The sequence below is a fragment of the Anolis carolinensis genome, chromosome 2 (assembly GCF_035594765.1).
Source record: "Anolis carolinensis isolate JA03-04 chromosome 2, rAnoCar3.1.pri, whole genome shotgun sequence".
Taxonomy (NCBI): domain Eukaryota; kingdom Metazoa; phylum Chordata; class Lepidosauria; order Squamata; family Dactyloidae; genus Anolis; species Anolis carolinensis.
Window position 1 is genome coordinate 9,899,901 of NC_085842.1, and position 15,516 is coordinate 9,915,416.

General features: G+C 45.3%; 2 protein-coding genes across 6 annotated transcripts in view; one reads left to right on the forward strand and one right to left on the reverse strand.

Annotated features, from left to right (window-relative positions):
- LOC103277517 (zinc finger protein 501-like) overlaps positions 1 to 6,694 on the reverse strand; it is a 34,338-nt gene extending 27,644 nt beyond the window's left edge. The window contains exons 1-3 of one of the 4 annotated variants that reach the window (XM_062973104.1): positions 5,253 to 5,980; positions 2,887 to 3,404; positions 2,437 to 2,551 (exon numbers count right to left, since the gene is read on the reverse strand). In XM_062973104.1, coding sequence (XP_062829174.1) covers positions 2,437 to 2,551; positions 2,887 to 3,276 — 505 coding nt within the window. In that variant the 5' untranslated portion in view covers positions 3,277 to 3,404; positions 5,253 to 5,980. Of the gene's footprint in view, positions 1 to 1,679; positions 2,552 to 2,886; positions 3,405 to 4,950; positions 5,158 to 5,252; positions 5,981 to 6,161 lie in introns of those variants that run through there. The other 3 variants (XM_062973100.1, XM_062973099.1, XM_062973101.1) reach the window with 3 other exon arrangements.
- A 1,127-nt stretch (positions 6,695 to 7,821) lies between these two features.
- LOC134296933 (zinc finger and SCAN domain-containing protein 2-like) lies at positions 7,822 to 13,578 on the forward strand. Of its 2 annotated transcripts, none has more exons than XM_062973118.1 (2): positions 7,822 to 8,002; positions 11,899 to 13,578. In XM_062973118.1, the coding sequence occupies exon 2, from the start codon at positions 12,193 to 12,195 to the stop codon at positions 13,339 to 13,341; it is 1,149 nt and encodes a 382-aa protein (XP_062829188.1). In that variant the 5' UTR covers positions 7,822 to 8,002; positions 11,899 to 12,192; the 3' UTR covers positions 13,342 to 13,578. The 2 variants fall into 2 exon arrangements, with proteins under 2 accessions (XP_062829188.1, XP_062829187.1); XM_062973117.1 differs by having other exon boundaries at positions 7,824 to 8,012.
- Positions 13,579 to 15,516: the final 1,938 nt, after the last annotated feature.

Sequence of the window (15,516 nt, forward strand, 5' to 3'; positions counted from 1 at the left end):
TGAAAGCAAGAGGTCTTACTGAAAGCAAGATGTGCTACATCCACGGCATTTCCTTCCTCTACCAAGCTTGTAGCTCTACTGAAAAGTACATTAGTCTGGCATGACTTGTTTTGGAGAAACTCATCTTGTCCTTCAGTTATTACAGCACTTTTCCCAAGTGATTCCAGATGGCCTTCTTCATGATCTGCTCCAACATTTTTCCTGTTATTTAGGTCAAGATAACGGGTGACTTCAATGCAAGGGTAGGGTCTAGTTGAATAAATGTGTTGAGAGAAGAGGGCCTGGAGGAAGATCCCTTCAACTCTCTCCTGACACCAGAAGCCCGACACTCTAAGGACCAAGCGTGAAACCAAGCCGGAAAGTGCCTGACCAAAATGGCCACGCAGCTCAACCTGTCCCGGCTAAATGGACTTACTCAGTTTCCTGACTCTGGAGAATATACATTGGTCTCACCAAGGGGCTCTGGTGTCATAGACTATCTTCTGACTTCACTCTCCATAGCTAGCGACATTGATTCATTTGCTATAGACAATTCCTTGCTTAGTGATCATCTATCTCCCACTTCCCCTGGTTTTGGAGAGAAGCAGCACTTCCCCACCTGGACAAGCCTACCCACAATACACCAGGCTGAAGCGGAACGTTAAGACAAAAGGGGTGTGCCTGGATATCTTGAACTCTTAGGAAGTGTTGTCCATAGAAACTATGATCATTGAAATCCCAGATTTCGAGGAGGCATCACCGGGTTTGAATCCCTTATAAAACCTATCTTTCAAAAACTATACGATTGGCAAAGAATGCCGAGGCAACCCAGGGTCAGATCCAAAAATTGGTTCGATAAAGAGTGCATAATAGCAAACAAACAGATCCGCTCCCTCTATAACTATTATCGATCCACATCAAACGATCTCCTCCTTATAAACATTTGGGAGTCTAAACAGCTGCTCCAACTGCTTATGGGACAAGTCAAGATAACTGGATGGTCATTGTTAGGGGACCTCTTTTTGGTCCATTCTTGGAGACAGAGACAACTTTTGCCTCCTCCAGCCTGCTGGGACTTCTCCTGTTCCCAAAAATGAACAAAGAGGATTGACAGTGGTTCTGGGATTACTGCTGTTAGTTCAATACCCTTGGCTGTAGTTCACCTGGCCCTGGAGACTGGGATTCATCGAGAGTGGCCAGGTATTCCTGGACCACTTCTTTACCCATTTTGGGTTGCATTTCCCCAGTTGCTCCATCTTGCTCAGGTAGAATACCCATTTCCTTTTGGGAGATCATATTCTAACTCTTGCCTATCCCCGGTTAGCATTCCACCACCTTCTCCAGGCACAGACCCTACTCTTGGCACATTTTTTCATCTGACCTCATTTTCTGAGTTAGACTTTTTCCCTACTTATGCTGATTACTTGTTTACATTCCTTGGTGATCCCCCCCCCCCCTTTCCATTTCCTGTACATGTCCCTTTTCAATCATAGCTCAGTTGAAATTTCTTTGAACATCGATTCTGGTTTCTTTAGTTTTCTCTTCATTTTTTCCCCTCCTTGTAATTGTGCCTTCAGTATTTCACTTCTAAGGAAACACCTTAAATCTTGTCTGTTTAAACAGATATTTGCTGATTAAGCCTGGAACCAAAGGCACCCCGGCAGGCCCAGTCCTCCTCTCCCAGGAATCCTCCTGCTTACCTGACTCAGTCCCACTCCATCGCAAAGGGGGAGAAACGGCTGAGGATTCGGCAACAGCATCATTCCAGACCCTGGAGAGAAAGCAAGGGGTGGAAAGCTGGTCACAGAAACAGGCCTCAGAGGTGACCATTGCAGTCCTATAAAGAAACCGATGAGTTAGGGTTTAGGACTTTATCTCGCAAGCAGTGCTGTGAGGATGTTCGAATGAAACTAGTATTGGGCTTGGTGGTTCAACTGACTAAAGTGATTCTTTGCCGTCTGTTTGTCTTCCAGCTCAGTTTCAGGGCTCGGCTCAGCTTAGGGTCCCACCTGGGAAGACACTGAAGGCTGCATTTTCAGTCCTATTGCAAGAAAGAAAACTGCAAATCAAACTGAAGTTACACCTCTAGCAACTGAATGTGTACATATAACAATAACAATAATAATGATAATAATAATAATAATTTTATTTCTTACTCGCCTCTCCTTGCAGTTCGAGGGAGGTTACAACATAATTTTAAAAACACAAACATTGTCAAAATTCAAGAAATATATATATATAACTATAAAAGATCTACATTAAAACTGCCTTTCTATAAAATACATATTAAGTCCATAAAACATCACACAAAGGACATGAGTTTAAGATATATACCCATCTCAAGGCCAAATGATCCTTCACCTTCTGAAGCTCAAACCGTGGGTGTACAATCATCCCCCCAAAGCGGGATTTCCACTGGCACAAACCCCCAAAACTCCCAGAAGAGTTCCTTCTCACCCTGCAAGGCGGCAGCCCCGTCTCCTTCCCGCTTCAGCTCCTTCTGCCTGAGACTCTGGGTGGTGTCTGGTGGAGATTCCTCTGGTGGAAGGACTTCCATGGAGTTATTATGGGCCTGGAATAGCACAGAGTGTTCCAGAAGGAGTTTGGAAAAAGTTCAGAAATATCACAGACCTATAGACCTTTTTGGAAAGAATAACTCTGAGATGGCAACCTAGTTTGGAACCAATGCCCCCCTCCCCCTCCCATCATTGTCTATGTTCTATCTTGAGCAGAGCATCAACCAAGCTGACGGTAGAGATGGAGGGGCAGAGCAGGTGGGGAGAGAGGCCGAGGGAGCAGGGCCTTGCTCATCCCCCACATCGGTCCCATCTTGGAAGAAAGGCAGGATGCACGTTTAACCTGTCCATCAGTCTCCAGGTTAGTGAAACCCAGAGGGAATGCTCTCACCTGTCCTTCCTGCTCCTTGTCCTCGGCCCGACTCAGGAGGAAGCCTTCCGCCAGGGCCACCGCCTGGGAACAGGTCTCTGCCCCACACTCTCGGACCCAGCTCCCCATCTCTGGGGGCAGGATGCTCAGGAACTGCTCCAGGGTCACCAGGTCCAGCACCTCGGCCTTGGTGTGCTGCTCTGGCTTCAGCCACTGGCGGCACAGATCGTGGAGACGACTGCAAACCCCTCTGGGTCCTTCACCCTCTTGGTAGGAGGACTGCCTGAAGCGCTGGCGCTGTGTGTCCGAGCTGTCAAGGTCCACACTCAGGGACTCATGTCTGGTTCTTTCCCAGGATTCCCCACTGCCCCCAGGTCCTGCTTCAGGCCCACGTGAGTTGGGTCTCTCCATGTTGGAACCACTCTGGTGAAGAACCCAACCGTATCCAAGATGTTTTTCCTCCCTCTTCTTTCTTTCAAGGGAAAGAAATCCCTCCACAGGCTCTACTCCGAAATTCTCAGCCAAAAATCACATTTCCTCTGTGAAAGAAAGGCAGAAAGGTTGTGGGACCAGGCTTTTGAGCAATAGTAGCAGCAGAAATGACAACTATATGATCCAAGGTATAATGACAGACCGCGTTTGGACTTGAAATGTATATTTATAAAGGTTTGAATGTAATTTAATTGAAATGGAATTTTGAAATGTGATTGTAATTGTTTGATATATGTGTTTCATATTGTAAGCAGAACCAACTGCTACAGACAAAAAACAAGCCAGCTGGGAAGCTGCATCAATTTCCTCTGAAAGATTTTACAATTGATGAAGAAATTAAAAAACCTATGATTCAGTGGGTGAAAATTCTAGGCTGAGCAATAAGTCCACGAGAATGGGAAGAGCTCTGGTAAAAATGACTAAAATTTACAAGGAGTCACACAATTAAATAAAATTTCAACAAAATGATACATAGATGGTACATAACTCCAGAAAAACTCTCAAATACACACACACACATGATATGTTGGGACTTGCCCAAATTCTAATGAATTCTGAATAAAAATCCACACAGACATGGAAACTATTCTTGAGTACAAAATCCCATTAAAACCATAACTTTTTCTACTGAGAAACATCAAGAAAGACTCTTTCTTTATATGACAACAGAAGCAAGAACTGAATACGCAAAACTATGGAAACAACAAGACATGCCAACACCAGAAAACTGGATGACAAAAGGTTTTGAAATGGCCAAATAGGACAAACTAACTTTAGCTGTACAACAAACAAATACACAGAAACTTCCAAGAAGAATGGAAGCCATTCATTGAATTCACAAAGCAAAGGAAGATGGCCACAGCAGGATCTGTTGACTAAAATATTATTAATAGTATACAGTTACATTTTGTACTATTTCTGAACTCTTTATTCAAGAGACTTTGAATAATTGACCTATCAGCACTCTTTGATTAGAACACAAAAGGTTGCGAGCCTTGTTAATTAGGTATTTTAGAGCAACAACATATATATGAATACATATTTGTGTAGTGTTTAAATAAAAGAAGATAACAATGTAACATAGTGAATTCTTACCCACACAATCCTAATTTACTAACTAATGGAATTGATAGTTTAGATCTATATGGCAGTCGTTATGATATGGAATACACGCAAAGAACTGGAAAAGAAGGCGGGAAGGAGAGTGGATAGCGTGGGAAGGCAAAGTCCTGAGGACAAGAGTGCATTCGTTTCTGTCACAGAGGACATTTGGATCTTCCAAAACTTTAGACACTGTCTATAATACTAGGGCTTGGGTTAAAGAGATCGATGTAAAAGCTATAACAAAGACAAGGCTTCTCTTCCCCCCTCCACCCCCTTCCTTTTCCTCATGATACAGAAGACATTGATATCGTTCTTTTAAAAAATATAGACACCCCTTGTTATACAGCAGACGCATAATATTCAATATTCAAAACAATTCTACAATACATTTTTGCATCCACTGTTATTTTCACCCATATATATACATATATATTATCCCATACCACCGTGTGTGTCCCCCGTCCCCCCCCAAAGCAATTTCTTTGATACCTCATCTGTCCCAAATTTCGTTTCCTCTTGTGGAGGTCATTCTCCATCCCTCCATCTCAGGCCAGGAAGGAAGGAGTGAGAGATGGAGGCGGGACACACAAATAAAGTTGTTGCTGAGGTGTTCCTGCGAGTATCTTTGTAGATCTTAGGAAACTATTTCTTGATTTAAGGCATTGACATGCTGGCTGATATCCAAACAGGGGATGGACCAGAGATGTCACTGCCTTGGTCCTTTCATTACAGGCTGCTACTTCCCCACAGATGTCAGATGGTGCCATAATAATCATCATAATAATCAATACCATTTCATTTCTAGACTGCCCTCTCTCCCCAGAGGGACTCAACAGTATCATTTCTCCAGTGGTGTGGGGCGCAGACATCCTGTGAGGGTGCGGCATGTCTCATGAAGAGCCACGTCCACTGTTTGAACGTGGTGAGATGTCTTCCCCACTGGGCCTGTGAATTCAGCAGCAGAGGAGCCAAGCGCCTGTCTTTCCAGGGCCTGGTTGGGATCCCCAGGTTGTGCCAGTCAGCTTTTGTACCATGTGATTTCTACCACCCACTTTTGGCTTGAGAGTCAAGCAGGGCTTCTTGTTGATTGCTGTCTTGTATATTGTTCCTGTTTTGTATGGGATCTTTCTGTGAGCCACGCCGAGTCCCCTCTGGGGGAGATGGTGGCAGGATACAAATGTTGTTGTTGTTGTTGTTGTTGTTGTTGTTCTCCCTTTGTCTGCATGTCCCTCTGTTGTGAATGTCCATGCCAGCTGATCCCTGGGGGCCCCTCCCTTTCCGAGCGCCCTTCCTTCCTTCCTTCCTTCTCTTGGTCTGTTGACCTCCCTTCCCCAGTCCCTTGCTCTCTCTCTCTCTCTCTCTCTCTCTCTCTCTCTCTCCCCGCAGTCTTGAGGTGGAGGTGAAGGTGAGGCCTGCGGGGCCTGAGGGGAGGCCTTCTGGGAGTTGGAGTCCAAAACCCCGCCCCGGAGGGAGGCCCGGAGCTTGCCCAGGCCTGGCTGAGAGAGAGAGAGAGAGAGAGCGAGAGAGAGCGAGAGAGAGCGGTGGTGGCCTGTGTTCCCAGGGAGAGAACGAGAGAGGAAGGCCCGCCTGGGAGTGGGCCAGGCCCGGGCCCTCCTCGGCCTCCCCTCCCTCCCTCCCTCCCTCCCTTGGGCCTTGGCTCCTCTTGGGCCCTCGGGAGGAGGCCTGGCCACGAGACTCACCAGGACTGACGAGGCGGAGGACGAGGCCGCAGGCTCGGGCTCGGAGAGAAGGAAGGAAGGAAGGAAGGAAGGAAGGAAGGAAGAAGGCAGGCCCCGCCCCTCCCCGCCCCTCCCCCCTCGCTCCCGGCTCAGGCCTCGGCCTTCCCAACGGTCACTCAGCCCGTCACATGACCCGCGGGCGGGAAGGCCAGGGCGAGGCTGCCCGGAGACTGGTGACGCGGAGAGACCAGGCCGATCCCCATTGGCCCATTTCTGGAAGGACCCTTCACGGCCCAAGGGCGAGGGGAGGGTCGGGGGCGTTCCTGCCCGGAGACCGATGACGCGCGAGAGGAAGGCGGGTTCCCATTGGCGGACCGTGAAGCGAAGGGGGGAAGGCGGGGGGGGGGGAGAAGCGCCTAGTTCCCTCAGGCGAAGCCCCGCCTTCCACCCTTTCCTGTGAGCGCCCTTCGAGGAAGAGGGAGGAGGAGGAGGAGGAGGAGGAGGAGGAGGAGGCCTTTCGGGAGAGAGAGAGAGAGAGAGAGGAGCAGGTCAGGGGCAGCTGGGTGAGGGTTCGGGGTCCCTGCTGACGGGCCTCCCTTCCCCGTCCGGCCTTGGCCTGTCTGTCTGTCTGTCCCGGGGAGGCTGCGGCCTGCTCGGCCCTCCAGGCCCTCTGCGCATGCGCCTTCCAAAACGGGGCAGCCAGGTTGCTGACACCCCCCCCCCCTCCACTGACTGACAGCCTGTCACTGGGCACAAGTCAAAGGGCTGGTGATGGCCTTTCAAGCCCTGGATGGTTCAGGTCCAGACTGTTTGGCTGATCCCATCTCATGGGCTACGCTTTTGGGATGTTGTGTTTTAGAGGCACTGATGTATTAATTCCTTGGGATTGGAATGCATTTGATTGTATATTGTTGGGATTGGTCCCCAGAGAAACCACCCCAAGTCCCCTCGCAGAGATGGCGCGGGATACAAAAATAAAGTTGTTGTTATTATTATTATTTGAAACATAACAAGATGAGTCCACAGCAGACACTCTGCTGGCTGTCTTGGATCACACCTCGGACACTTCCCCAATGTCTAGGACTGTGTGATGTATCGGCGAGTAATGCGTGCCTCTCCCAATAAGGTGGCCTTCTGCAGCTGGCAGAGGGTAATTTTGTCAGCGCCGATTGTGTTTAAGTGCAGGCCAAGGTTTTTAGCCACTGCACCCACTGGGACCACCTTGACTGGCTTGTGCCAGAGTCCTTGTAATTCGATCTTTAAATCCTCATATCATGTCAGCTTTTCTAGTTGTTTCTCCTCAATCCTGCTGTCACCTGGGATTACAATATTGACAGTCCATACTTTTTTTTAACACGATCGTGAGGTCAGGGGTCTTGTGCTCCAAAACCCTGTCTGTCTGAATTCGGAAGTCCCAGAGTAGCTTGACATGTTCATTCTCTGTAACGTTTTCGGGCTTGTGATTCCACCAGTTCTTTGTTGCAGGCAGATGGTATTTGTGGCACAAGTTCCAATTAATCATCTGAGCAACGGTGTTCTGCCTCTGCTTGTAGTCTGTCTGTGCAATCTTTCTGCAGCAGCTGAGGGTGTGATCTATTGTTTCATCTGTTTATTATTATTATTATTATTATTATTATTATTATTATTATTATGATGATGGAGCTCCTGATCTGCTGAACTGCTGTTGTTGCTGCTTTTCCCTTTTTGACGGCTTTGTCCTTTTTTGAAATGGCAACAGACCCATAACCCGGACCCTTCCCTCGGCAGAGAGGGCCGTCCTGCGAAAGGAGGGAGTCTGCAGGGAGGGATTGGCGGAGGCCGTGCAGAAGAAGCTCCAGGCGGAAGTGGAGAAGGAACAGCAGGTGCCAAAAGGTGAGGCGGACGTGGGAGTGGCATGGGTATCTTTAGCTGAGAGGGAAAGAAAGGCCGAGGGGACAGGAGAGCCAATATGGGGAAGGATGTCCCACTGAGGAGAAAAGGGCAAGTTTTTCCTGCTACTCTGGAGACTAAAATGGAAAGCAGTTGATTCACATTGTGGGAAAGAAGCTTCCAACTAAACATTGGGAAGCATTTCTGGATGGCAAGAGCAGTTCAGCCGTGGAAGCCTGGTCCCTTCTCAGGAGCATCCCTTCCCAAGCCCTGGCCTTCCACTTCCGGGGACTCCATGTCCCAGAATCCCTGATCTTGGGCCAAGGCAGCTGAGGCTTCTGGGTGCTAAAGTCCAAGAAATCCCAGAGGAATAGAGTTTGGGAATCCCTGCTCAAGAGAGTGGAGGGAATAATGATAATAATAGTAATAGTAATAACTTTATTTCTAACCCTCCCTCTCTCCCCAAAGGGAATGGCTCTCTTGGACTACAACGCCCAGAAACCCTCCTGGCATGAGGGTTGGAGGAACCTGGGAGTTCTATCCCAAGACAAATATCTCCCAAGTCCTTGAGGAGGAGGCGGGGGAGGGGGAGGCGGCAGCCTTGGCCTAGGACTGAGACACGAGGAATCCCCGAAGCCAGAGGGTTGGGAGAGACCCCAAGGGCCACCCAGCCCCACCACCTTCTGCCAGGCAGGGAAACACAATCCAAATCCTCCCGACAGATCTCCATCCAGCCTCTGACTAAATCCTCCAAAGAAGGAGCTCCCACCAGACTCTGAGGCAGAGAGTTCCCCTGCTGAACAGCTCTTCTTCTTGCCCTCAGGAAGTCCTTCCTCGTGTTTGGGAGGAATCCCTTTTCTTGCCGTTTGACCTCCTGGCTCCGTTGTCCCTTAGTCTCCAGAGCAGCAGAAAGGAAGCCTTTCCCCCTCCTCTTCCTCACCAATGGGACATCTTTTTGGATTTTGAAACATGCCTGCAGTCAAATCTGGATGACTGACAGAACTTGGAGGACTCTCCTCAAAAATAAAACTTGACAAGCCTAGCAAACATAGTCACATAGTATAAATGTACACAGAATAAACACTTCAAACAGCTCAGACCTTATTAAGTAGTCAGATGGTGTCCAATTGAGATCAATTCCAGTATCTAGACAGGATTTAATATATCTAGATAATGATACATATCGAGTCGTATTAGTCTTCCTCCTCTCAGTAGGCCAGAGTGCATAGATGTGTTTTTAGTTTGAAGGCAAGGAGGGAGGGGGCAGTTTTTCGTTCTTTTGGGAGGGATTTCCAGAGGAGGGGAGGAACACGGAGAAGGCCCCCTTTCTCGTTCCCACCAGCCGTGCTTGAGACGGGGGTGGGACCGAGAGCAGGGCCTCCTCCGCAGATCGCAGTGCTCGAGCCGGTTTGTAAACAGGGACGCGATTCTGCAAATAGTCTGCATCTCCGTTTACAAACCGGTTCGAGCACTGCGATCCTAAACTCAACAAGCTCTATGAGGTATGACGAGCCAGATGAGAGCCCGAGTCTCTTCTGGTGTGGGAGAATCAGCCATCTACAAAGATGTTGCCAAGGGGAAGCCGAGCACTTGATGAACCAACATAGTATATTATTTGAGAACACAGAAATGTTGGATTACTCTGACAACTACCATGTCAGACTACACAGAAAAGCCATTGAAATCCACAAGCATGTGGACAATTTCAACAGAAAGGAGAAAACCATGAAATTGAACACAATCTGGCTACCAGTATCAAAAAAGACTCTAAAATCAGTAAATAAAAATCAACACTCAAAAAATGAGAATTGCAGGCATGAAACAATGGGTCAGCTAACACCTCCCAACAAAGGATTCCCCCAGGCAGAAAGCAGGCAGGCTTTAAAAATGAAATTCAGTGTCAATCAAGGTGGCCAGCTGCAACATTCACACTTGCCTCGGGCAGACAAGAGTTCTTTCTCCCACCCTTGTCATTACACAGATATATAAACCCCACGTGCCTAGTTTCCAACAGACCTCCATTATGAAAACGGGTGCCTTTTGGGAGATTGGAATGGAGTGATTTCACCAAAGAAAGACAAACTCTCGGGGAGGGGGATGCAAAGAATATACTGTATATACGCAAGTATAAGCCTCTCCTCCTTTCCCGTGCAGCGCACACCTTCCTCTCCTCGGCACTCGTCTTTCCCACTTTTCTTTATTCGTATACACACTGCATTTCCCCCAAAATGTATAGTTAAAATAAACTATGGTGATTATTGGAAGAATATATAAGCACATTTACATTGAAGAAGCTTAGAATAATAATTTAATCACAGTTGGAAAGTCTTAAATTGCAGTTGTATGTAAATATTCAAAAACATTTAACCTTCTGATGCCTCCATTAATCTAATTTTATTGCTATCTATTTTTATTTTGAAATGTACCAGTACCTGCTGCATTTCCCACCCCGTCTTATACTTAAGTCAATAGTTTTTCCCAGTTTTTTGTGTTAAATTAGGTGCCTCGGCTTTTACTCGAGTATATACAGTACACAATTTTCAGAAAGACAAAATACTTTCTCTAGAATGGAAAAGATATGGATATCTGCCAAACTCAAAACCTGTTCAAAAGACAGAACTCCTACCCAAAACTATCTCAGATCATAATCCAGTGACTCTAGTAATTAAAAAGAAAGTAAAAAATGGCCCTTCCCCATTTCGGCCCATTTCGGCACATGTTGCACTTTGCCTGGGTTCTATGAATTAGACTCCAGTGTTAATATTGTATGTTTTATGTTGATTTAACGATTGTTTTTACTGTAATTGATGTTTTTATTGGATAACTGTTTTATTGCTGTGTTTTGATATTTGATTGTTTTATCGGGCAAGGCCCCATGTAAGCCGCCCCGAGTCCCTTCGGAGAGATGGGGCGGGGTATAAAAATAAAGTTATTATTATTATTATTAAAAACACTTAGATGGCAGCTGAATGAATCACTACTGCAAAAGGAGGACGTAATTGAGAATTTGAAAGAAAAACTGAAAGAATATTTGGAACTTAATTTAAATCAAGTTACAGATATTCAAACAGTATGGGATGCCAGTACAGCTTATATTAGAGGATACTTTATAAAATGCAACACTGAAATGAGAAAGAATAGACAGAAATATTTTCAGATAATTTCAGATGATATTAAAAAAAGAAGAGGAGTTAAAGAAAAATCCTTTGAATTCAAACATTCTAACTCAGATAAAACTCCTACAAAAGCAATTATTGTGTTACTAGTTAATGAATTGGAAACTAAAATAAAGAATGCAAAAAAAAATATTTTGAATCAGCTAACAAACCAAGGAAATAGTTAGCATATACGTTGAGGAAAGAAAGCCCAAAAATGTAATTGTCAATTCTTTATTTATGTATTTATTTATTTATGACATTTCTACCCCGCCTTTCTCTACCCTGAACGGGACTTACTGTTAAGATACAACATGACGATAAAATATTAATAGATGATATCAATATTCAACAGGCTTTAAAACATTATTACATTAATTTATATAAGGCTGACCACATATCTCTACAAGACATTGAGAATAATTTAATTCAGCGAAAGACGCCAAAAATAAATGTTCACAGTTCACAGCCTGTTATGCCTTCAGCTTTGCTGCATTGTTGGATTTTAATCGGTAGGGTTGGATTTTATTTTGTGCAGAGTATCTTTGCGCACCGTCCCCTTTGGACCTGAGGAGGGATTGTTTGTTGTTGGGCAAGTGTTAAAGCATTTCTCACCAGGCAATGGGCTCACCCTCTTCCCCTGGGTTTGTTACAGCACGAGACTTGTTTTTCATGTTCCATGAAATCTTTCTCTGTTCAACTCCTGAAGAGATTTGCCCCTCATTTGTCTGCAGGTAACTTCTGAAAAAGCTCTGCAAAGAATACGTTGTGAGAGCTTTGCCCAAGGAGTGCTCTAAGTCTAAAGGGACTTCAAAATACACAGCAATGACAACAAGAAAAAATAAGTAGTAAAAATATATTTCAAGCTACAAACCTATGCAGTTAAGAGGAGGAAATAAGATTGTGCTGAAAAAAGAGAGGCTTGGGAAAGCGAGCAGAAGGCTACAGCAATACAAAGACAAATACAAAGTTCAGGAGGTTATATCTGTGAACTCCTGGCATAATATTTGAATTATAAATATAAAAGAATGGCAAGTCCTCTACCTCCCTATCCTAGATCACACACAGGGGAGAAGTTACATCAGTGTCTGGAATGTGGGAAACAATTTGATTGGAAAAATTCTCTTACTGTACATGAACGGACCCACACAGGGGAGAAGCCATATGAATGTGTGGAATGTGGAAAGAGCTTCAGTCGGAGTGACAAATTACGTTCCCATCAAAGGACCCACACAGGGGAGAAACCCTATAAATGCATAGAATGTGGAGAAAGCTTCAGTCGGAGTGACAGTCTACGTTCCCATCAAAGGACCCACACAGGGGAGAAGCCATATAAATGCATGGAATGTGGAGAAAGCTTCAGTCACAGTGGCAGTCTACGTTCCCATCAAAGGACCCACACAGGGGAGAAGCCCTCTAAATGCATGGAATGTGGAAAGAGCTTCAGTCAGAGTGACAAATTACGTTCCCATCAAAGGACCCACACAGGGGAGAAACCCTATAAATGCATAGAATGTGGAGAAAGCTTCAGTCGGAGTGACAGTCTACGTTCCCATCAAAGGACCCACACAGGGGAGAAGCCATATAAATGCATAGAATGTGGAGAAAGCTTCAGTCGGAGTAACAATCTACGTTCCCATCAAAGGAAGCACACACGGGAGAAGCCATATAAATGCATAGAATGTGGAGAAAGCTTCAGTCGGAGTGACAATCTACGTTCCCATCAAAGGACCCACACAGGGGAGAAGCCATATAAATGCATGGAATGTGGAGAAAGCTTCAGTCCGAGTAACAATCTACGTTCCCATCAAAGGAAGCACACAGGGGAGAAGCCACATAAATGCGTAGAATGCGGAAAGAGCTTCAGTCACAGTGGCAATCTACGTTCCCATCAAAGGACCCACACAGGGGAGAAGCCATATAAATGCATAGAATGTGGAAAGAGCTTCAGTCGGAGTGACAAGCTACGTTCCCATCAAAAGACCCACACAGGGGAGAAGCCATATAAATGCATAGAATGCGGAAAGAGCTTCAGTCGGAGTGACAGTCTACGTTCCCATCAAAGGACCCACACAGGGGAGAAGCCATATAAATGCATAGAATGTGGAAAGAGCTTCAGTCAGAGTGTCAGTCTACGTTCCCATCAAAGGACCCACACAGAGGAGAAGTCACCTTAATGCACGGAATAGGAACAGAGCTTTAGAAAAAGTTCAGCATACAGTAGACATCACAGAACTCATGTACCTCTAGAGGAGACGGGCCTTTGAGTTTCCGAATCTATAAAAACACATTGGAAGGAAAGAGGAAGGCCAGCACCTTGCTCTCTCTCCACCATGAATCGGAGTTTGTGTGGCCTTGGTTGACGGCTACTGGGAGCAGGTGTCACTCAGAATGGCAGCAAGCTTGGAAGGGGTTCATGTTTCCCATGCATGTGTACTGTATGTACTGTGATCTGTCCTGAGTCCCTTGGTTGAAATTTTGGGTGCTAGCCCTGTACTTTTAACCCTTTTCTGGACTTTGTTGTATCCTGAATCATTGACTCTAAATTCTGGACTGACGTCTAGGTTTCGTATATGGACTTGGACTTTGTTTGTATCCCTGACTTTCTGGCTTGACTTTGGGACTCTAAATTCGGTTTGTACTCTTGATTTCTTGGTTGTTGTTTTATCAACTTAGCTGAATGAACTCCTGGCATGTGACTGTTGGGACTGTGACCTTGGTTCTTGTTAATTTTCACTCCTGACCTGTATCTGCAGTACTCAACTTGTCCGCAATAATTGGACTCTTGACCTGCACTTGTATTCATTGTTCCTTCAACTGTGTTGCTCCAATTATTTTAGCTCAGTGGCTCCCAACCTTTTTTTAACTAGGGATCATTTGACAAGGGACCACTCTCCAAAATTAGTACCAGAAGGGTTATAAATCAGTTTTTGGTCAACTTTAGATTTGGTTTGGTTATTTGGAGTGATGATTCAGAAAATTGCATTGGATAGACCACGTCAGCTCTCATTCCTGATATGCCATCCAGTGAGTCGTCATCTGCTCGCCCACAGAAAACCATATTTAATAATCCTCGGGACTATAAGAGGGTTTCGCGAGACCAGTCACTCTCATTGTAATGGTGTAGTAACTGTGAGGCTGTGAACCCTATTTTAGTTCTTGCCGACCACTGGTGGTCCATGGACCCCAGGTTGGGAACCACTGTTTTAGCTGGACTGAAGACTTTAGTTTTCCTATAAAATAATATGGTCTTGGCTTGTCTTGTGTTTGTTTAATAAACCTCAGACTTTATACCGAGAGAGCCCTGGAACATGAGACCATCAGCCTTGCTTTGTGTGTACTTATCCCTGTGTAGAGTGAAACCCTTTCTGCATATGAGACTGTTCAATCCCCACCTTTGGCAAAGGGTCCATTAGGACACACAGTATCCCTCCCCAACTGCAGAGAATGGAAGACAAAAAATGACTACAACGACTGATGAAGATTCATGAATCCGTTGAGATGGACATATTAACTACATTCATGAAGTATAGAACCGCATTGAAAGGAAATAAGAGTAAATAGAGATACAAATCATATAGTGAGTGAGTTTTGTAAATTAGCGTTTGATGTCAGTTAGTTTTGTTCTTATTGTCCAAGGTGTGTGTCCTTGTTCCCTTTATATTTGTTAAATAGTCCTTTTTTAAAAAAATGTACCAAAATTATTATTTGTATAAAATACTGTTTTTAAATACCAAAATTGTAATTTGTGTAAACATGCTTTGATTTGTTTTTCTTCTTTAGTCTTTGAATAAATATTGTTTTTTAAAAACGAGTGTGATACAGCAGCTTTGAAAAGCCAGTGTGATTTTAGGCTGTACCAACGGGAGGGTGATGTCTAGATCTGGGTAAGTTTTAGTCAACTCTCTTCTACGCTTTGATCAGACCTGACCTGGAATAACCTTGTGTCCAGTTCTGGGCAGCACAATTCAAGCAAGATTTTGAGATGCTAGAATGTCTCCAGAGAAGGGCTCTAGGGAATGGCCGAGGGTGATGGGTGTGTTTAGTTCAGAGGGGAAAAAAGGCCAAGGGGACAAGAGAGCCAATATTTGGAAGGATGTCCCTTTGAAAAGAAATTGGCAAGTTTTTCCTGCTTCTCTGGAGACTAAAATACAAAGCAACTGATTCACATTGCCTCACTTGCGTTGCAGACAATTTTATGGTCCAGAAGGTAGAAGAGGCATCAAGGGGATCGGCTACTCTTGATCTAATCTTAACAAATGTGGAAGACCTGATCAATACAGTCGAAGTGGTTGGATCCTTAGGGGCAAGTGACCATGTGCTCCTGCAGTTTGCCATACAAAGGAAGGCTG